This window comes from Bos grunniens, chromosome 20 (assembly GCF_055505025.1).
Source record: "Bos grunniens cultivar Pamir isolate PY7600 chromosome 20, Bosgru_T2T1.0, whole genome shotgun sequence".
Classification (NCBI taxonomy): Eukaryota; Metazoa; Chordata; class Mammalia; order Artiodactyla; family Bovidae; genus Bos; species Bos grunniens.
The window spans coordinates 67,728,466-67,750,794 of NC_141184.1; the positions used below are offsets into that span (position 1 = coordinate 67,728,466).

At 51.1% G+C, this 22,329-nt stretch overlaps 1 protein-coding gene across 2 annotated transcripts in view; it reads left to right on the top strand.

Annotated features, from left to right (window-relative positions):
- Positions 1 to 22,329, top strand: part of SH3PXD2B (SH3 and PX domains 2B) — a 123,392-nt gene that overhangs the window by 24,063 nt on the left and 77,000 nt on the right. For both annotated transcript variants that reach the window (XM_086362200.1, XM_086362201.1), the window contains exon 2: positions 10,656 to 10,736. In XM_086362200.1, the coding sequence (XP_086218326.1) occupies positions 10,656 to 10,736 (81 nt within the window). The remainder of the gene's footprint in view (positions 1 to 10,655; positions 10,737 to 22,329) is intronic.

Consider the following 22,329-nt stretch of genomic DNA (forward strand, 5'->3'; position numbering starts at 1 on the left):
TATTTGCTGAACTTTATTTCTAATCCAGCCAATACTTGCAGTGCTTCCCCAGTCACTTGCAGATGTGGGCATGTGCATGGCAGCAGAAATTGTGTGCGGCCTGATGTGCGTGTTCCCAGCTCGGGCTGAACACAGCGACCTCTGCTTTCTTGTTCCAGCTCTTAATACTCTGCATAAGTGTCTTTGTCATGGCCTATTTAGTGCTACATTCTCTTCACATTCTTGTGCTCTTCATCAGCCATTTCGCTGTTTAAAATGACCTCAAACGTGGTGCTGAAGGGCAGTCTAGGGTTCCTAAGCCCAGGATGGCTGTGTTGTGCCTTTTGGAGAAAATACGGGTGTTAGGTAAGCTTCGTTCAGGCATTCGTTCCAGTGCCACTGGCCATGAGGTCAAGGTTAGTGAATGAACAACATACACTAAGTAAGGTGTCGTTAAAGAGAAACATATAACCAGGCTGTGTACTGTTGACTACTAGATGAAAATGCTGTGATCAGAGGCTTGCAAGGCCCCAGCCCTCATTTCCCCTGGGAGCGGCAGGTCTGCATTCACTAAGTCAGTAGTCACAGTGACTGTAGAATGTCACTCTGTGTGTGCGCATGCACACTTGCTCAGTCGTGTCCAACTCTCTGCGACCCCATGGATTATAGCCCACCAGACTCCTCTGTCCAAGGAATTTTCCAGGCAAGAATACTGGAGTGAGTTGCTATTTCTTTCTCCAGAATGTAACTACACAGATTAAATATACACAAGCACATGCATACATGTATATATTGTATACATAGTTTTTTTGAGATTGAAATCTGTTCTTATACCTAAGATGATGCCTGAACTTTCCCCGAAACTACAGAATTCTTTTAGCTGCACACGGACCTTCTTCATGCCGGGAGGGGCGTTAACTGGAAGGCCAGTCCCCTGTCCTGTGTCCCAGCAGCCCCGGGCGGGCCCCAGAAGCAGGATCTGGAGAGTGCGTGGGAGCCGAGCAAGGCTCCTGTCTGTCTCCTTCCTTCATCCCGCTCTGCAGACCAGACGTCTGTCGCAAACTGGAGGTGGCTCGGGCTGCAGCAGTATCCTCTCAGAGCCAGCATATTCAGGTCTGATTTCAGGTTCCTGAGAGAGACTGACCATCCCTGGCTGTGGGATGGGAGAGGGGGCACTTCTCATGTAGGGGGTCCATGGATGGATTCTTGGCATCTCCCAGGGGGCTTCTATGTCTCCCAGAAGCAGTCTGAGTTGAAGAAAAGTGGTCTCTGGAGGCCCCAGGACAGGGTGGGTTCCTGTGGCCCAGGCTTCAGGACACCTAATGGCATCTATGAGCAGGTGGGGTTTCCACCCTGTTTATGATGACTCCTGGCAGGTCACACTGCCCTGGGCCTCCCTGGAATGGTCCTCAGCCCGGAGAGAGGAAGGGTCAGGGCCGCTGAAGCCCCAGCACCAAGCAGGCTCAAGACGGAGGCCAGGGGTTGGGGTGGGAGGGGCAGCACCCTGGCTCATCCAACAGCTGGGAGACCCGTGCCCAGGCCCTGGAGGGGCAGTCCCTCTGCACGGCCGTGGGCCCAGAGAAGACAGTGGAAGAGGCAGGGCCCTGGGGCGATGGGGACTGGAGAGGGGACTCTGGGGGGCTCCCCTGTCAAGATGGAGAGCAGGGGCAAGGTCCCCTCAGCTTCATGTCCCTGTGTTTAGCTCTTAATGAGGATGACGACGACGGTGGCTTCTCTTCATGGAACGTTTACCCTGTGCCAGGTCCATGTTAGGCACTCTCTGTGCGTTTTCCCATTAATTATCACACAAGCTCTGAGGTTGATGCTATTATGATCCCCCTGTTTTTACGGAGGAGGAAGCTGAGTTGCAGAGAGGTCAGGCCCCTTTCCCAAGACCATGCAGCTAGCTGAGATGGAGGCAGAGGGTGAGTCCAGGCCCTCTTAAGCCCTGAACTCAGAAGCCTCCAGCAGGCTCTCAGGAGGAGCTCTAAGATAGAAAGCGAGCAGGCACCTTGCCAGGTCAGCTGTGGCCCAGCTGCTGGGCAAGGGCATGGTTCCCCGGGGTGGCAAGGCTGTCGGGGTTGGAAGTAATGGGAGGGCAGAGTCCTTGCACTGCACAGCGTAGCTTGTGACCTCAGGCAAGTCACTACATTTCTGAACCTCCAGCCTCAACAGGACAGCGTGGAAGGTGTTCGCCTGACCTGCAAGCTCACGAGGATTTGGGGAAGACCAAGCCCACCTTGACCCCAAGCACCCTGTTATGGCTCATTGCCCCCACCTTAGCCTGCCCCTCGCCACCAGTTCATCTCTCTGTGGACTCAGAGGAAGTAGAAGCTCAGGACGTCTGGTCCTGGTGACTCTGAGCCCCTGTGGGAAACCCAGGCCTGGGGAGTCTAGACTTAGTTAATCATGCAGACTCTGCTGCTGAGATTGTGTAAGAAGGGATTTTGATGGTGGCTAATTCCAGTTTAGAGCCTCCTGTGGGGAGCAAGAGGAAGCCCTTGGTGGCCCTCAGACACCAGTATGGTCTCTGCTTCCTCATTCCCAGAGGAAGGGAGTCCCATGCTGAAGGGAGTCCCATGCTGAAGCAGGACAGAGCCAGAGAGGGCTGGACTTCCTGGCTTCTCTGTTTCTTCCTCATTTTTTTTCCCACAAAGTATAGATTTTTCCATTGACCTCAGTGCTGGGCGTTCAGTGTGTGTACAAGACAGTCATGGTTCCTGCTCTCAGCAATTGCTGTAAAATGTGATTGACTTTGTGATGAGGAGGTGGGTTCCAAGGAGACGTGTGCCACGGAGACCCAATCTAATATTGATGGGGTGGGAGCAGTCAGGGAGGGCTTTCTGGAGGAGGTAGCATTTGAACTCTGCCCTGTGAGTGGACTTGTAAACCATCCCATCTTCTGGATCTGTCTAATTGTTTCCTTTTGGTGTCATTGAGCTTGTTTCTCGACCTCCTGTATTTTCTATGAATTGAAACTTGGGTCAAGAGGCTTGAGATTCAGGTTAAATGTTGTGGTATCGATACTTGACAGATTTTGTATACTCCTACTGTATCACCTCAGGGACCATTCCGTGTCTAATTATCCCTCTTATTGGTGACATTAGGTTTGATCACTGTTACAGTTGTGGTCACCAGATCTCTCCACTGAAAAGGGATATTTTCCCCCTTTGCTGGGAGAGTAATTCCTGGGGTGATATCTTCAGCCTGTGTGACCCTCCCTTTCTCCAATAACCATTCACCCAGTGGTCCAGCACCCATCAAGGATCTTTCCAGAGTAGCTGTGCCACCTTGCTTTCCCAGCAGCAATGTCTGAGAGTTCCTGTGCCCACGTTTTTGTCAGCATCACCTATCTCCGCCATTCTAATGGGTGTATGGTGATACCTCATCATGGTTTTAATTTGCCTTTCTCTAATGCCTAATGGTGTTGAACATCTTCTCATGCACTTACTTGCCATCCATATATCCTCTTCAATAAAGTGTCTGTTTAGGTCTTTTTTCATCATGTAATCAGGTCGGTTTGTTTCCTTACTGTTGAGCCGGTTTTGTGTTTTTGAAAATATGTTCTGGGTATAAAAGTTCTTCAGGTATGCAGCCCATGTTTTGAGGACTACACTATAAAATTATAGTGTCGTGTCCAGGGAGTATGACAGGTACTGTGTAAATTTCTGAAGGATGTCTGCTTATTTATTTATTTAAATTGTGATAAAATATGTATAACATGAACATTACCATTTCAGCCGTTTTTAAGGGTCCAGCTTAGGGGTGTTAAGTGCACTCACATCGTCGTGCTCCATCACCACCATCCGTCTCCACAGCTCTTTTCATCTCCGGAACTGAACCTGCATAACCCATTAAACACTAACTCTCCGTTCCCCTTTCCCCAGTCCCTGGCAACCGCCATTCTACTTTCTGTCTCTAGGAATTTAACTACTCTAAGTACCTACTATGAGTGGAATCACACAGCATGTCTTTTTGTGCACCAGCTTATTTCACTTAGCATCTCATGTCTTCAAGTTTCATCCATATTGTAGCATATGGCAGAATTTCCTTTTTAAGGCTGAGTAATATTCCATTGTATGAATATACCACAATTTGCTTACCCATTCATCCATCAGTGGACACTTGCATTGTTTCCACCTTTTGGCTGTTGTGAAGTCTACTTTTAATTTCTTAATGCCAGGCCACTGGGTATTAAACTGTTTTGGAGATATAATCTAAAAGCCAAGATCAGATGTATTAGGATTGCTTTGGTTGAAAGTAACAGAAACTCACTCAAACTGACTTAAATAAGTAAGGAAAAATTTGGGCCTGTGTCTAGGTAATGTCCAGGATACTGGATCCAGGGATTCAAACAATGTCATGGGACTTGGCGCGTCTCTCTTGCTCTGACCTCTGCTTACTTCTGCGCTTTCTCCATCTTAAGTCTCGGTGTGATGGTCTCCCAGTTAGTTGCTGCAGTGAGGAAAGCAGTCTCTTTCCTGATTGTGCCGTCAGACATCCAGAACTGAGTCTCATCACCCTGGCGTGGGTGACGTGCCCATCCCTGAGCCATTATTGAAGCCAGGGACCGATAGTACCCTGGTAGCCAGGCTTGGAACGTGACACTCTCTGTCACAAAGACAAGGGAAAGAAGGGGCATGGCTTTTCAAGGGGAATTGGGGGCCGCCACCAAAAGGAGAGACGGGGCACCAGGCCAGCCAGGGGAATTGGGGGCCGCCACCAAAAGGAGAGACGGGGCGCCAGGCCAGCCAGGGGAATTGGGGGCTGCCACCTAAAGGAGAGACGGGGCGCCAGGCCAGCCAGGGGAATTGGGGGCCGCCACCAAAAGGAGAGACGGGGCACCAGGCCAGCCAGGGGAATTGGGGGCCGCCACCTAAAGGAGAGACGGGGCGCCAGGCCAGCCAGGGGAACTGGGGGCCGCCACCTAAAGGAGAGACGGGGCGCCAGGCCAGCCAGGGGAACTGGGGGCCGCCACCAAAAGGAGAGACGGGGCGCCAGGCCAGCCAGGGGAACTGGGGGCCGCCACCTAAAGGAGAGACGGGGCGCCAGGCCAGCCAGGGGAACTGGGGGCCGCCACCTAAAGGAGAGACGGGGCGCCAGGCCAGCCAGGGGAACTGGGGGCCGCCACCTAAAGGAGAGACGGGGCGCCAGGCCAGCCAGGGGAATTGGGGGCCGCCACCTAAAGGAGAGACGGGGCGCCAGGCCAGCCAGGGGAATTGGGGGCCGCCACCAAAAGGAGAGACGGGGCGCCAGGCCAGCCAGGGGAATTGGGGGCCGCCACCTAAAGGAGAGACGGGGCGCCAGGCCAGCCAGGGGAATTGGGGGCCGCCACCTAAAGGAGAGACGGGGCGCCAGGCCAGCCAGGGGAATTGGGGGCCGCCACCAAAAGGAGAGACGGGGCGCCAGGCCAGCCGGGGGAATTGGGGGCCGCCACCTAAAGGAGAGACGGGGAGCCAGGCCAGCCAGGGAAATTGGGGGCCGCCACCTAAAGGAGAGACGGGGAGCCAGGCCAGCCAGGGGAATTGGGGGCCGCCACCAAAAGGAGAGACGGGGCGCCAGGCCAGCCAGGGGAATTGGGGGCCGCCACCAAAAGGAGAGACGGGGAGCCAGGCCAGCCGGAACACCAGACACAGCTCGTGGGTGCTGGGCACTGGACAAGGCCCTGTGTACCTCAGTTGTTATAGTGAGTCCTCGGGGGAAATACTATCCCCATTCCATTTTATTTGTTTTTAAATTAATTTTTATAGTATACTTGATTTACACTGTTGTGTTAATTTCAGGTACGCAGCAAAGTGAATCAGTTGTACTTAAACGTATATCCACTCTTTTTTAGACTCTGTTCCCAGAGAGGTCATTACAGAGTATTGCGTTCCTGTGCTAGGCAGTAGGCTCTCATTAGTTATCTAGTTTATATATAGTAGTGTGCATATGTCAATCCTAACCTCCCAGTTTCGGAGAAGGCAATGGCACCCCACTCCGGTACTCTTGCCTGGAAAATCCCATGGACAGAGGAGCCTGGTAGGCTGCAGTCCATGGGGTCACTAAGGGTCGGACACGACTGAGCAACCGCACTTTCACTTTTCACTTTCCTGCATTGGAGAAGGAAATGGCAACCCACTCCAGTGTTCTTGCCTGGAGAATCCCAGGGACAGGGGAGCCTGGTGGGCTGCCGTCTATGGGGTCACACAGAGTCGGACACGACTGAAGCAACTTAGCAGCAGCAGCAGCAGCAGCAGCCTCCCAGTTTATCCCTCCTCTGCTTACCCCTTGGGAACCATAAGTTGGTTTCCTGTGCCCATGTTAGAGAGGAGGATGCTGTGGCCAGAGAGACTAATACCTTGTGAGTTTCAACCACAGCAGGGCTGGCATTAGAACCCATCACATGGGCTCCTTCACCAGCCCCCAAGCCCTGGGAAAGGCCAAAGCTCTGCAGTGGGACCATTCTTATTAAAAAGTTAGATCTGTGCCTAAAAAGTGAAGCTATCAAATTGTGTTCAGAGGTTGATTCCAGTAAACCAATTAGATCTGCTGCAGAGTTCTTGTACCATAGGGACAGAACTTTAAAAATTGTAAGCAAGAGGTCAAGAATGAATTATGTAAGCAGAATTGTTTTTCTCCATTTATGGGTGTATGCTCTGTGTTGGCTTTTACATCTTCAGTTCTTTTTTTTTTTCTTGTTTTTTAATCCACATTGGCATTGTCCTTCACAGATAATCATCTAAACTTTGCTTGTACATCCCCCAGGATGGGGGCTTTTGGTAAGGTGTGTTCTGGGTCTCAGTTTACCCATCTGGAAGGTGGGACCATTTGGTTGACTGAGTTCCGTGGTCCCTTTCAGATGCGGGGAAGCCCATTTACTAGTTTCCCTGCCCCTTTTCAAGACCATTTTCTACACAACAGCCAGAGGTATGCCTGTGGGTATATTTATCTATCTATCTATCTATATATATGTATTTATTTTTAAATATACATTAAATTATATCTCATGCTTTTTCCCCAACCCCTGTGCCTCTCAAACCTTCAGAAGAATAAAGTTCCTCGCCCTGGTGTATAAGCCTGCGGTGATGCCTCTGCTGCTCCTCCTGGGAGCACCCCCTTCCCCGCCAGCGCTGTTCTGCCATAATGGTCTTCTGGTTCCTCGACAGGCCAAGCGTTTTCCAGCCTGCGCATCATTGTTTGCACTTCTCTTTCTGTGTGGAATACACATTCCTCAGCTCTTCTCCAGACCAGTTCCTTATCTTTCGGGTGTCAGTTCAGAGTCTGCTTCCTTGGAGGGACTTTCCTTTCCAGGAACGCTCACCCCCACCACTTGTGTCTTGCACTCTCACAGCAGGCTTTGGGGTCCTTCCTAGCACGGACTGTAACTTAAATTATACACATATTTCTTCATCAGCTGGTTTATTGCCCATCTTCCCACTCTCCAAGAGTAGGGTCCGGACTGTCCGACTGTCTACTTCATTCTAGTGAACTAGAATTGGTGTTTTCTTTTTCATAACACTAATGACTATTGGTGTGGCTTTGATAACAACTCTTTTTGTTGTAAAATCACTTTTCCAGGGTGACTGTCTCCCAGAGGATACCTTGACCTGTTCTTTGGCTCCATGAGTGACCCAGGACTAGTGGGAGAGAAAAGGGCCAAGATACGTGAATCCCTGGTGAAATCATGAAATCATTTCTTTCTAAAACAGGGGCTGGGTAGGCATTGGGGAATCGGGGTGCAGGATACTAAGATTTCTTGAACCTTTCCTCTCTGCCAGGCAAGGAACTCAGAGCTTTATCTCTGATAATCATCATAAAGCTATTTGAGGTGGGCTTGATGACTCCATTTTACAGATAAGGAAACTGAGGCTCTGGGGGTTGGGAGACTGTGATTCAAGAGCCCAAGTCCCTTCCTCCCTGCTGTGCTTCACTGAAATGAAATAGATGTTGGATTTGGAGAGGTTGTCCCCGGTGAACCTCTGAGTTGGGCATTCAAGGGCACCTCCCACCTGGTCCTGATTCGTCTTTCAATTTTTCATCTCTTCTCACCAGAAGAAACTTCTCCCATAAGTCCCTGGTGTTACAGTGGGCTCTGGCTCCCTCTGCCCAAAGCTGCTCCTCCTTTTCCTGTTTTGAATGAAGGTATCCTAGCAAGAACTCATTTGGGAAGAGACTTTGTTTACCACCACCTTGGAAACCACTGCCAGGTGTGGCCCCCCGTACTCCCTGAGCTGGTCTTTGCTCCACCGTCGTCCCCCACCACCCACGGCCTCTTCCTTCCTCTCCTGCTCTCTGGATCGACATGCCCTTCAAGGTACACCACAATGACTTCAAGCTTTAGAGAGCTCTCCTGCCCCGCTTCCTGTGCCAGTCAGGACTAAATTACATGTGTCAAAAACCCAACTCAAACTGGCTTCAAAAACATTCCCGGAGTGTGGGTGTGGCCCGAGATTTACTGGCTCAGGAGGGACCAGGAGTAGACCGAGCTACATGCAAAGCTGGGTCTAAGGGTCAGACCGTGTCATCAGAAATCTGCTGATTTCATTCTCAGGCACATTCCTCCCAAGTGATGATGCTGTGATCCCCCAGCGACTCCAGGTCGTGTCCTAACAGCAGAGCAACCTCAAGGAAGAGAGAACTGGTTTTTCTCAGGGTGGGAGCAGAAGTCCCAGGGCTGGTTCTTAGTGCCTGTGATTGGCCTGGCATGAGTCACGTGATCACTCCTTAACCAGTCACCGTGGACAGTGGTACCCAGCGTGGTGTCTAAAGGACTGTGTTGAGGTGGGAAAGGAGGTTCCCAGGAGAAAAGTCCAGGCACTCTGGTTGAAAGAAAGGTTTATCAACACAGTAAAATAATGATACAGCAGGGGAAGGAGAGGGTGGGATGAGTTGAGAGAGTGCCATTGACATGTATACTCTGCCATGTGTAAACATAACTAGTGGGAACCTGCTGTATGACACAGGGAGTTCAACTCAGCACTCTACTGACATAGAGCTGGAGGTGGGAGGGAGGCTCACGAGGGCGGGAATATATGTATACTTACAGCTGATTCACATTGTTGTATGGCAGAAACCAACACAACATTGTGAAGCAGTTATGCTCCAATTTAAAAAAAATTAAATGCAAAAAATAATGATGTCTACTGTAGTTGATCAGTCACTCGGTTGCGTCTGAATGTTTGCAAGCTCATGGGCTGCAGCACACAGGCTTCTCTGTCCTTCACTATCTCATGGCATTTGCTCCAAATCCTGTCTGTTGAGTCGGTGATGCTATCCAGCCATTTCATCCTCTGTTGCCCCCTTCTCCTCTCGCCTTCAGTCTTTCCCAGCATCAGGGTCTTTTCCAATGAGTCAGCACTGCACATCAGGTGGCCAAAGTATTGGAGCTTCAGCTTCAGCATCAGTCCTTCCAGTGAATATTCAGGGTTGATGTCCTTTAGGATTTACTGGTTTGATCTCCTTGCAGTCCAAGTGACTCTCAAGAATCTTCAGCACCACAGTTCAAAAGCATCAGTTCTTCAGCGCTCAGACTTTATGGTCCAACTCTCACATTGGTACAAGACTACTGGAAAAACCATGGCTTTGACTAGATGGACCGTTGTCAGCAAAGTGACGTCTCTGCTTTTTAATATGCTGTCTAGGTTTGTCATAGCTTTTCTTCCAAGGGGCAAGTGTCTTTCAGTTTTATGGCTGCAGTCAGCATCTGCAGTAATTTCCACCGTCCACATGTTATTTATCTTCATGTATGCACATGCTGTCTCCCCAGCTCACTCTGCACTCATGGAGTCAGAAGCCTTGCCTGTGTATTCCTGTGCCTCTAACAACACCCAGCCCCTCGGGTTTATTTCTCTTTCTAGGTGGCTTTCACACATGTATGTTTTACATGTCAAAATCGCCCTGTAACCACAGATCATTTGTGCAAAGCAGAAATAGATGTGCTCATCCCTTATCCCTTGAGTACCCAGGTGGGGTCCAAGGTCACCAGAGTCCCCAGCCAGAGGCCTCTGACCTCCTGTCGTCACCTTTTGTGCCTGAATTTGTTGTCGATGTATTATTTTCTGTGCGTGCTTCAGTTAGTGACAGAGATTAGAAACATGGCCCTGTGGTTTGTAGAGTGGTTTCCCATCCTCTGCTTTATCGGAGCCTCACGCTATCCTGGTAGGCAGCAGAAACAGTTGTTATTAGCACACTTTACAGACGGAGAAACTGCCCATAGAGGGAAATGATGACTCGGCCCAGGCCCTAACTGGAGGAAATGACACGATGGCTAAGCTTATGAGAAACTCGGGAGAGCTGAGAGCCACAGGTTGCTGTGACTTCTGACAATTCCAAGTTTTAAGAATGATGCTGACAAAATAGCCAGCCCGATGGCTCTCTGAATTGAGTGGAGAGTAAGAAATCCTGAAAATAGCAGCATCTCCTGAGATAAGCAGGGTGCTTATGCTTTCCTAGACTTGATTTCCTGTGATCCTTTGCACAACTCTCAGAGGTGAGGGTATTATACCCATTTTACTGAAGAGGAAGCTGGGTTGCAGAGAGGGCGAGTAGCCTGTCCCAAGTCATAGAGCTGGTCAGGGGCAGAGCTGAGAGTCAAGCCCAGGCCTTGCTGCCTCTAACCCTGGTGCTTTGCTCTAGAGCCCTGGCGATGGACAGGCTGCCTCGGCGTTAACGGCTGCCTCCCTTCCTCCCTGCAGGTCTACATCATCCGGGTCACGTGGTCCAGTGGCTCTACGGAGGCCATTTACCGGCGCTACAGCAAGTTCTTCGATCTGCAGGTAAGGATGTGGGGTCTCCAGGGAGCTGCAGGGTAGGGAAGAGTGTGTATGGACCTACTTTCCGCTTTGACTTCAGAGCCTGGGTCCTCACCCACAGGGGATGCGCAGTATTTATTTCCTAGACTTAAAAATGATGTCCATCTGCTCACCTCAGCAGCTCACATACTATAAAAATGTAGAGAAGATGAGTCTGGCCCCTGTGTAGGGATAACACTAATTTGTGGAGCATTCCATATTAAAAAAAAAAAAGGTGTCCATCACTTTGGGGACATAAGTGATGGGCTGTATTGCTTTTGCTTTGGTATTCAGTATTTTTTAAATAAAATAAAGTCTCATGTTGCCTGCTCCAGAATGGAGGCTAATCTGGAAATTGTTTGTGTTTGGCTTTGGCGTTCAGATCGTAAACTTGTGTAATCGTGTTTGCTGGTGAGTTACGTGTGATCAGACTTTATGGGGCCATTCTGCTCTCAAGACAGACCCAAATCTTCCTCACCTTGGCCTCCTCTCCCCATCAGGCTCCATGTTTAGCCTGAAACACCTGCTGTGTATTGAGGGCATCGCACTTGCCCTTTCCTAAGGCCTGTCCTCACCTGAAATGCCTCCTGCACCCTGCAGGCCCTGTCGGCTTGCCGCCCTCAGGGCTCTCATCCCCTGGAAAGCCTGGTCTGACTTCACTTCCCAGCCAGAGAGAGCCATGTCCCCTAATCCCCACAGCTCTGTATCCCTTTGTGCTGACTCTTTTGAAGTTGTCTGCCTGTCCTGCTCTAATCTGTGACCCTTGTGGGCAGGAACCGCATCTTCTTTATCCTGTCCCTCCTTTTTTTTTTTTTTTTTTTCCTGTCCCTCCTTTGTGTTTTACTCAAGGACACTGTATGTAGCCAGTCAGTGTTTGTGAATGAATGAATGAACAAATGAACAAAGGGACGAACTAATACCCACACCGAGCACCACCAGTCTCATAGGGAGCCTCTGTGGACAGCTCCGTGTTAGCCCCTCCCCACTAGGGCAAAAGAACTCTAATCCATGGATCAGTAGCATTATGCTGACATCACCAACAGCCAGCAGATCAGAGCAAGTGTATCTCGATGAGAAGTCACAGTGCCTGATATCATGTTGCAAATTTCTTTAGGAAACACAGGCCTTAGGAGGAGATGGGAACTGGCTTGGCTTCCTGAATCCACAAGTGTTCCGTGCCTTGTGGTGAGGGGCTCACATACCCGACAGACCAGTGTGAGGGCTCGTGGAGATGACTGTCTTCTTTTCCTCTGTACCAATTAGGCTGCTTTTGTTGCAAATGACAGAAACCGGACTCAAACTGGCCTAAGTAAACAGGAGGATTTAGGGGACTGTTGTAATAGAATGCCCTGGGAGAGGGAAACTGGCAGGCTTCAGGCACAGCTTGATCCAGGGTTTTCCACTGTGTCCTCTTGTCCAGCTTCTCTCTCTTGTTCTGGATTCCCAGTTCCCTTGCATTGGCTTTATCTTGGGTCTCATGTGGTTGCAAAATGCTCTGGGCTCACACTCAGCAGGAAAGAGTGAAAGGTCAGTTCACAGAAGTGCCAGCAAACACAGTGTTTTCTAGGCTCATCTCTAAGCCAGTCAACAGGGCTGACGAACGTGGCGGCCAGTGGACTCGTCCGGTCCCTGCTCTGCCTCTCAGGCACGGGGCAGGGGCTGAGACGTGGCGAGAACAGCTGGGATCCGAGGGAGAAGGGGCACTGTGGGGCCTCCAGAAGAGCCCTTGTCCTCCACACACCAGCCTGCCTCTGTGCCGCCCACCTTCTTTCTGAAGGTTAGGTGATATTAACCACAGGCATCCTTGGTCGAGCAGACCTGATCTGTTCCTGAAAATGTCAAATGGAAGATTTTCAGAGCCTGTGTTCCAGTATTTTAAAGGGGGAGGAGCAATGTTAATGTGCTCTTAACCAGTTTCCCCAAACAGTCACCGAGCAGTCTACATTACAAACTGCCAAGAGTCACTGCACACGGGCCAGCCCTTAACCCCTGTTGCCTAACTACTTAAAATGTGATGAACTCAGTGATGCAATAAAACCAAACAGGGTCATATACAAACTATTTTTCTTCTGCTGCTGCTGCTGCTAAGTCGCTTCAGTCATGTCCGACTCTGCAACCCCATAGAGGGCAGCCCACCAGGCTCCCCCATCCCTGGGATTCTCCAGGCAAGAACACTGAAGTGGGTTGCCATTTCTTTCTCCAGGGCATGAAAGTGAAAAGTGAAAGTGAAGTCGTTCAGTTGTGTCCGACTCTTCGTGACCCCATGGACTGCAGCCCCCCAGGCTCCTCCATCCATGGGATTTTCCAGGCAAGAGTACTGGAATGGGGTGCCATTGCCTTCTCTGATTTTTTCTTCTGGTCCACAGCAAACATGAACCGAATGTCAATACCCGAAGAGGCTCTGTGTTAAAGATGCTAAGATACTATCTAAAATGGACTTGGCAGGGGACATTCCTGGCAGTCCTATGATTGAGACTCCAGGCTTCCACTGCAGGGGGCGTGAGTTCAATCCCTGCTTGGGGAACTAAGATACTAAGATCCCACAAACCGTGTGGCACAGCCAATAAATAAAGGAAGGAGAAGACACAGGCATGGTGAGGGGTGTCGGGTAGGGCTGACCCTGGGGCAAAGGCAGGGAAGGTGATAGCTATAATGCCCAACACCTCCAGACACCATAAGCCAAACCTCAGTCCTGTGTGAAACTGATGGAGATCCACACCCTCTTTCCCAGACACAGAGGGGATTTATGCAGACCCTTTATGGCAGATCTCTAAAGCATAGGTGCTGGGTAAATGTTTTGCAAGTTGTTAGACTGATTTTTTTATGCACTGGGGGGAGTGGGGAGTGCTGCCTGTATTTTGCTTTCAGAGGCCTCTTCCCTGCCTGATGCATCCAAGAAGGAACAGAGGGGGCAGAGATGGGTGACATGGGTGACTGCTCGCCTGGAGAATAATGGCGTGCACAGAACAGACAGTTTCCCAGCTAGCTGAGGCAGACAGCAGTGGGGTGGATTGATGCGAGGAGGCAGGTGTGCCCCCCTGGGACCCAGAGCGAGGGGTGTAGTTGGCTTCACAGGGTCCCAGAGCCAGCAACAGAATGATCCTCCAGAAGCCCCCAGGCCACATGTCACATGGCCAGAAACTCTCCGAACAAGCTCCCTTTCCTGCCAACCCCTCTGGACCAGCTTCCTCTGCTGGCCCGTTGACCTACATGCCCCTTCAGTCCTGAGGTGAAGTGCCCTTCCCCGTGTCCAGGCAGTGGAGTTTGGGTACCGATTCCAGTGTCTGAGAGAGAGCACCTGAGTGTCAGTGTCCAGGGTCAGAGTCCACCCCCGAGCCTGCCATCTGTGGCCCGAAGGGTGGAGCGTGGGCCGGGCAGTGTGTGGGGAATTTGACTGGGTCATCGATTTGCCCGTTGCAGCTGCGCTCAAGGCTTCTGACCTTGACTTCCGGGGTTTGACAGACCTGGGCTCACATCTCAGTTTGCCGTCTCAGTCTCAGCTTGGTGTCCCACTCTGTTTCTGAGCCTCAGTTTCCCTGTCCTTATGTTGAGAATGAAAGCGCTTTCCCCGCATCTCCCGTGACAGTTCGCTGAGCGGTGCCTGGCTCAGTAAGCAGGAGCAGTCACCTGCTGTCACTCTGCCCAGATGGGACCTGCCCAAAGTGACATCATTAACGGAACATTTGAGGTGGGGTTGGATCCCAGGGCGCCCTGGCCCAGAGCCTGTATTCCCTCCACTCTCCTGTTCTAACTCAACTTTCTTACTTCTCCCAGAACTTAAAAGTGAGGTTTCCTCCCCGCCTCGCCATAATAGGTATTAACTGGAGGTTTACTGTGACATAAAGCTGCCTGAGACTCCACTCCCAAAACAAAGTCGTCTAGAAGCAGGGCTTAAGGGAGCTTTAAAGAGTTCCAGATGGGCAGCTGGAGTGGGAGAGTTCTGAAATTCCAGAGGGGCCTGCCCTGCCTCCAACCCCATACCTGCCTGATTGGGGGAAACTGGAAGAAGTCAAGGCAGGACCCCATCGGCCAACGTGGGCTGATCCCAAGGACCAGGCAGGAGGAGGCCGCCCGCATGGGACCTCAGCACCCTGAAGTCGGTGATTTCATGACTCACCCCACCCCCACTCCTGGCTGGGAGTAGCCTTGGCTTTTTCAGACAGCTTGGCTCAGAGCATAGGGGACAGTCGATCTTTCGTGAAGAAGCAGCTTGGCCAGTGTGGCGTAATGGAAACAGCAGAGGACTCGGTCAGGAGACTTGGGACCCAGCCACCTCTGCTGTGTGGCCGTGGGCACACCCCTTAACCCCGCTGTGCCCACATTTCTTCATCAGTAGCATGGGGGTGGCGATAGTAGAAACAGCTGGCATTGCTGGGATGTTGCCCACTCAGCCTCAAGATAAAATGACTTGTTTAATCCTCTTGTCAAGGTTATCAAATCATACAGATGAAGAAACCCAGGCTCAGAGAGGTTCAGGCATCTGCCCAAGGTCACACAGCCGGTGAGCATTAGAGCTTGGATTTGAAGCTGGGCGGTACCACCGGGGTCCACAGCCTCATCCACTCTGCTGGCCTGTGCGCCCCTTGTGAGTCACTACTTCACAAGGCCCCTCTGGAGTTAAAAGTGATGACGTGTGTCCGGAAGAGGCAAATCCATACAGATAGAAAGCAGATTAGTGGTTGCCAGGAGCCAGGGGGAGAGAGAGAGGAGGAGAGCCTGCTAATGGGTACTGGGTGTCTTTCGGGGGTGATGAAATTGTTCTGGAATTAGATAGTGGTAATTGTTGCACAACCTTGTAAATAGACTAAAAACCACTGAATTGAACACTTTAAAAGGGTGAATTTTATGGTATGTGAAGTATATCTCAATTCCTTTTTGTAGAAAAGTGATGATGTGTGCGAGAGCAGTTTCTGGGCTGTCAAGCCCTCAGCAAATGTCAGCTGTTGGGATTATTGATGGGCATGGGTTGCTGTTAGGAACTGGCATGAAGATTAGAGCAGGAGATGATGCCAGTTTAATAGAGTGGTTAGGATCCTGGGCTTTGATCCAAATGCTGCCACTTCCTGGCCATGAGACCTTGTTTTAGTCAGAAGTGTTTTGGTTATGGATGACAGAAACCTAGTCTGTATGGATTATTCAAAAAGAACATTGATTAGCTAAATGGAACTGAGAAGACTGAGGGTGCTTGGCTTCAGGTCTGCCTGGATCTAGGGGCACAGTGTCAGTGAGGACCTGCCTTCCTCTGGTTCTCGGCCTGCTCTGTGTCCAGACGGGGTGTTGACTGTATGGTGGTGGCCATACAGTTCCCAGCTTATCGAACAACTCAGCTCAGTGACTTCAGGGAAAAACAGAACACCCCAGCGGTTTCAGCACAAGTCTTAGGGGTTCATCCTGGGTGTCTGGCCAGGAAGAGCCCAGGAAGTGGAGGAAGCCTACCACATCCATGCTTGCTGGCTGGCAGAGGAGTAGAAGATCCCCCAGAAGAAGTCAGAGACTTGCTGCCAGAGAAGAGAAGATAACCTGTGGGTGACACAACAGTAATTGCCCCCTCTGGTGGGGGCAGGACACTCAGGCAGAGGGGAAGGTCTGCACAGAGGCCACCAGGGTGGAAGGAAGGAGCATGACTCAGACTCCTCTGTGGGAAAAGAGACTCACAGTTCCCAGCAAGAAGGGCCCCTCTGGCACTTTCTGGGGACAGTCACGCCCACTGCTGCTGCTTGACATCTGACCATACGACTTGTGTGAGGGTGTCAGCGGGAGAGCCCTGGGCTTGGAGTGAAAGGCCTGGTGCCGTCCCAGTCCTCTGTCTGACCCTCTGTGTGGCCTTGGGCAGGCCCCTCAGCCTCTCTGAACCTCCCTTTCTGCCCTCATCTGAGCCTCTCTGGAGAATCTCGCAGAGTGTAACAGAGAGCTGGCCTCAGAGCAGGGCACTGGGCGGGGACAAGAGAGCCCGGAGAGCCCGAAGGGCCCAGGGCGGAGCCTTGAGGAAGTGTGGTTGGTGAGCAATGTAATTTTTTTTGAGCAATGTAATTTTTGAACTGTGGTGTTGGAGAAGACTCTTGAGAGTCCCTTGGTCTGCAAGGAGATCCAACCAGTCTGTCCTAAAGATCAGTCCTGGGTGTTCATTGGAAGGATTGATGTTGAAGCTGAAACTTCAATACTTTGTCCACCTGATGTGAAGAGCTGACTCATTGGAAAAGACCCTGATGCTGGGAAAGATTGAGGGCAGGAGGAGAAGGGGATGACAGAGGATGAGATGGTTGGATGGCATCACTGACTCAATGGACATGGGTTTGGGTGGACTCCAGGAGTTGGTGATGGACAGGGAGGCCTGGCGTGCTGCGGTTCATGGGGTCGCAAAGAGTTGGACACGACTGAGCGACTGAACTGAACTGAGCAATGTAATAACAAACAGTATTGGTGGCTGTTTACTAAAACATGCTAGCTGCCTGATTTATGCATCATTTCGTATAGTCCTTGGGCCTCCCCAGTGGCTCGGTGGTAAAGAATCTGCCTGCAAGGCAGGAGATGCAGGTTGGACCCTGAGTCGGAAAGATCCCCTGGAGAAGGGCATGGCAGCGCACTCCAGTATTCTTGCCTGGAGAATCCCATGGACAGAGGAGCCTGGTGGGCTGCAGTCCATGGGGTCGAGAAGAGTTAGACATGACTGAAGCGAGTAAGTGCACACACACGTACATTAAGTCCTCACTCACAGGCATGAAGTCAGATGGGGGAAGGGAAGCTCAGAGAGGCAAAAATCATGTGCCTAGAAGGCAGCGTGGGTGGGATTCAGCCCTAGGGGTGGCTGAGTCTGAAGCCTGTGCTCCTAACCGCTGCACCCCCACCTCCTGGAGGCCCAGGATTGCCTTCGAGTCTGTCTCCTCATAGAGTTCTGCCCTTTGAAGAGAGCTGCTCTTTGAAGGCCCATTTAGCACCTCCTTGTGAGATTCAGGTAGCATCTGTCCTGCGGAGGGCTGCTCTGAGCATGACGCGGCCCCTCACAGACAGACCCTGAGTGTATGATGGATCTGTGCCTTGCGACCTTTGCCCTCTGAGTTTTCCCGAGAGTTCATTGCATCCTCAAGGCTGAGATGGTCGTCCCTGGAACCAAGGGTTCCCTCATGGAGGGCACACTTAAAGGTTTGCTGAGCCAGACTCCAGTTACTGCCTGTCCCTGCGTCCTCTGTCCTAGCCAGGGAACTCAGGCAGGGCTTGCTTCCTGGAGGAGGTGGCAGCTGAGCAGAGTCTTGACTATGAGTAAGGAGTTGCCCCACCGACAGGGTGGGGGAGGTCATCCCACACAGAGGACATCATGTGTGCAAAGATGCAGAAGCGTGAGAGAGCAGGACTGTTAGCTTGGCATCTTGCAGAATTCCCGTGGCGCACGAGCCAGCCGGTCAGCCTGCCAGGCAGGGAGCTGGCGAGAGAAGCCCTGACTGCTTGTGTCCTGTAAGCAGGAGCCCTCCACACTGTGGGGACGGCTTCTGGGCATGGGTGCTTTCAGTGGGGTCTGTTTCCCAAACGTAGCACGTCACAGAGCTGAAGGCAGGCTGCTACATCTTGGTCTGAGCCTTTTGTTTCTCCCCAGAGAAGGGAACTCAGACCCGGAGACGAGAGAGGCTGTCCAGTGTCGCATGGCAAGCATTGCTTGTTTCCACTCTCTGTTGAGATAGGACAGCCCCTGACGCACTTCATGAGCCCTGGGAACTGCTGGAAGCCCCTAGGCTGCACCACAGAAGCCACGGGGAGGGAGTGTTTTCTCCCGTCTTTTCTGGAGCAGGTGTAGGAGGGGCACAGCTGAAGCTCTCGCTCCGCAGGCAGGCCTCGCCCAGTTGGGAAGACTTCCCGGCGAGCTCGTAGCCAACACTTGGCCTGGGATTCCACCAAGCATCTTTACCCAGATACTGTCTTTGCTGGCTCCTCAGACACATTTTCTTTCCCCAGACATTATCTTCTGAAATTGGGGTGTTATACACACCAGCATATTTGTTCCCTTGTGTCTGAAAACCATTGCCATATTGATGGTGTAGAGCTGAGGACATGTAAGCGTTACCTTTCTTCTCACAGCATCTGTGGGAGAATTGATTCCAGGACCGCTCCCTTTCACCCCCCAACAGACACCAAGATCCAAAGATGCCCAAGTCCCTTGTATTAAATATTGTGCATGCGTACTCAGTCACTAAGTCGTGTCTGATTCTGTGGTCCCCATGAGACTGTAGCCCACCAGGCTCCTCTGTCTATGAGATTTTCCAAGCAAGAATACTCGCTCTAGTGAGTTGTCATTTCCTCCTCCAGGGGATCTTCCTGAGCCAGAGTCACACCTGCATCTCCTGCATTAGCTGGTGGATTCTTTACCACTAGTGCCACCTGGGAAGCGCATTAAATAGTGTAGCATTTGCATATAGCCTACACACATTCTCCTGTATAGCTTTAAATCATCTCTAGGTTACTTATACCTAACACGGTGTCAATGCTATGTAAATAAAAGGTAAATGCTATGTAAATGGTTGCCAACCGTAGTAGAATCAAGTTTGCCTTTTCTAGAACTTTCTGAAAGTTTTTTTCCCTCAAATATTTTTGATCTGCCATTGGTTGAATCTGCAAGTAGGGGACCTGAGGGTATGGAGGGCCAACTGCAATTCTTTATTTGGAAAACAGAAAGAGGGAAGATTGTATTGGTTGATTGCATCTAAGGCCCAAACCAGGGCCTGCTAGCACCACCTGGAAAATAACGTCTCCGTTTCTAGACAGCGGCTGACAAGCGGCTGACAATGAACAACCAGTTCTTCATGCATTTGTTCGTCCATTATCCATTCATTCTTTGCACATATATATCCCAAGGGCCTACCATGTACCAGAGAGGAGGTGATGGGGAAGGGGGTGGGCCAGAGGGCCGCCCAGTAAGGGAGTCAGGCTGAGAACATGCTGCCCTGACTGAGAAGGGGCCGTAAGAAGGAGAGAAGTGGGGCTGGGGACAGACAGGACGGACAGCGGGCTCCAGTGGAGACCAGGACATGCCGACATTTAGCAAAGCAAGGTCGTCGAGGGGACAGGATCCCCAGAGGCAACCAGCAACGCACCATCTGTGGTAACTGTAGTCGATGGTAACTGCAGTGAGACAGCTGTTTGCAAGGAGAGGCGATCAGAGCCTGGGAGCTGATTTGCTTTTGGTCTTAGCGTGTCCTGCCCCAAGAACCACATGGCTCCCTGCCAGCCTGCAGCTGCCCGTGACGGTCACCTGGGCCCTTGCACACTGCCTGCCCTGGCTCTCCTGGGACACGGGGCCTTTGTCCCAGTGCGGTAGTGCACCCCTCCAAGTCCAGTCTGCCGCTAACACAAACCACGTGTGGACCTCCACACCAGCCTCCACAATGTTTTCCTTGGACGGCCCGTCTCCTCTCCCTCCACCACAAGCTGCGTCCTGAAAACTGCTGATGGAGTGTTCTCCCGTTCCCTTGTGATGTGGCTGCTTGACGTGGCTCCCTCTCCCTTCCCACCCCCGAGACTGACTCACTTTCCTCCGGGGTTTCCAGTCCTCCTCACTCTCAGCACCACTTCCTTTCATTCTCTGAGGGGCGGGGCATGGACGTCCAGTCTCCAAGGACACCGTCTGCCGTCGGACTTGCCTGGCATGCCTCTGGTCCTGCTGCTGCAGGCCGCCTGGGGTCCCCACAGAGGGTCTGGGATGCTGCCCGTGTCTGCTTCAAAGCCTATGGGGCCAAGTGTGACAGCTCCCTGGCTAGAAGTAGCTTGTGGCCTGTGAACCCCAACACACTGAGACCTAAAGCCAAATAGCTCCCAGGCTTTGCTCGCCTCTCCTGGCGAATAGCCGTCATACAGATTGCAGTTACCACTGATGGGATAATAAAGAAAATGAAATAAAACTGGAGTGGGTTGCCTTTCCTTCTCCAGAAATAAAACTGCTGCTGCTATCGCTTCAGTCGTGTCCGACTCTGTGTGACCCCAGAGACAGCAGCCCACCAGGCTCTGCCGTCCCTGGGATTCTCCAGGCAAGAACACTGGAGTGGGTTGCCATTTCCTTCTCCAGTGCATGAAAGTGAAAAGTGAAAGTGAAGTCGCTCAGTCACGTTTGACTCTTAGCGACACCATAGACTGCAGCCCACCAGGCTCCTCCGTCCATGGGATTTTCCAGGCAAGAGTACTGGAGTGGGGTGCCATTGCCTTCTCCGATAGATATGGCTAAAAGAGGAGAATGAGTATTATAGTCCAGCCCTGTGCTATCCAATATAGTAGCCACTAGTCATGTGAGGCTACTTAAATTTAAGTTAATTAAAATTGAATAAAATTAAAAGGTCAGTTCCTCCATCCAGTGAAGGTTCCACCTCCAATACAGGAGCTCCCTTTCAAGTGCTTAATAGCAATCCAAGGCCAATGACTACTGTAAGGGACACCACAGATGTAGAACATTTCTATCATCATAGAAAATTCTACTAGAAAGCCCAGCTCTGGCCATTGTGGGGACCTTGATAGTGGGAGGAGTTTGGCCAACCTTAAAACACAGCCTCATGGTGGAATATTATTCAGACCTAAGAAGGAAGGAAATTGCAGTGCATACTACAATATAGATGAAACTTAAAGATATTATTCTAAATGAAATAAGCCAGACACAAAGGACAGATATTTACATATGGTCCCTAGAATAGTCAGATGTAAAGTCAGAGATAAAAAGTAGAGTGGTGGTTGTCACAGTCTGGAGAAGAGGAATGCGGAGTTCGTGTTTAATGGACATAGAGCTTCAATGTGGAATGATGAAGAGGCTCTGAAGATGGAGGGTGGCAGTGGTTGTACAACAATGTACTTAATGCCACTTAATTATATACTTAAAATAGTTGAAATGATCAATTTCATGTTATGTATGCTTAACCCCAAAGTACAGTCTTATAAAATACTGATAATTATTCCCAGATGATTCTCAGAATAGCATTCTTTGTGGGCAGAGTGCAAGGAGGGGTCTTCCTTGTTGGGCACCTGGTGCGCCCCCGTGTCCAGCTCACATGCAGAATCATTTACAAAACCCCCCTGCCCAGCAGGCCGCATCCGTCGGTCTGCAAATGGTGACTCCGACTCACTGGGCTAGGTCTCTGGCCAGGGACACACAGCTGGCATGAAGAAACATCGGGATTAAACCCCGGGGCTGTCTGGTCCTCAGGGATAATGTCTGTGGTTAGACTTTGCAACATTAAACCCGAGACTACTGCTTCAAATTAATAATACCTGCCTCAAATTAATACCACTTGGGGAGACACTTCAGCTCTTTGAGCTCCACTTATGTGGGTAAAAGCAAGTTAGGACAGAGGATGAATAACTTCCTGACCGAGCGGTGAAGACCACAGGGCAACGCAGCAGTGGGCTGGGCCGCTGAGCCTGTGTGCGCACTCAGACAGAAGCGCAGCAGAAGCCTCGACGAGTGTACACAGGCAGGGTGTGGTTGATGGGTTACCAGGGCATACCTTCTAAGAAAATGTTCCTCTGTATTCCAACATTGTCTTCACAAGTAAAATTGAGAGGAAGAAAAGAAGATGCGTACGTGCTAAGTCGCTTCCGTCGGGTCTGACTC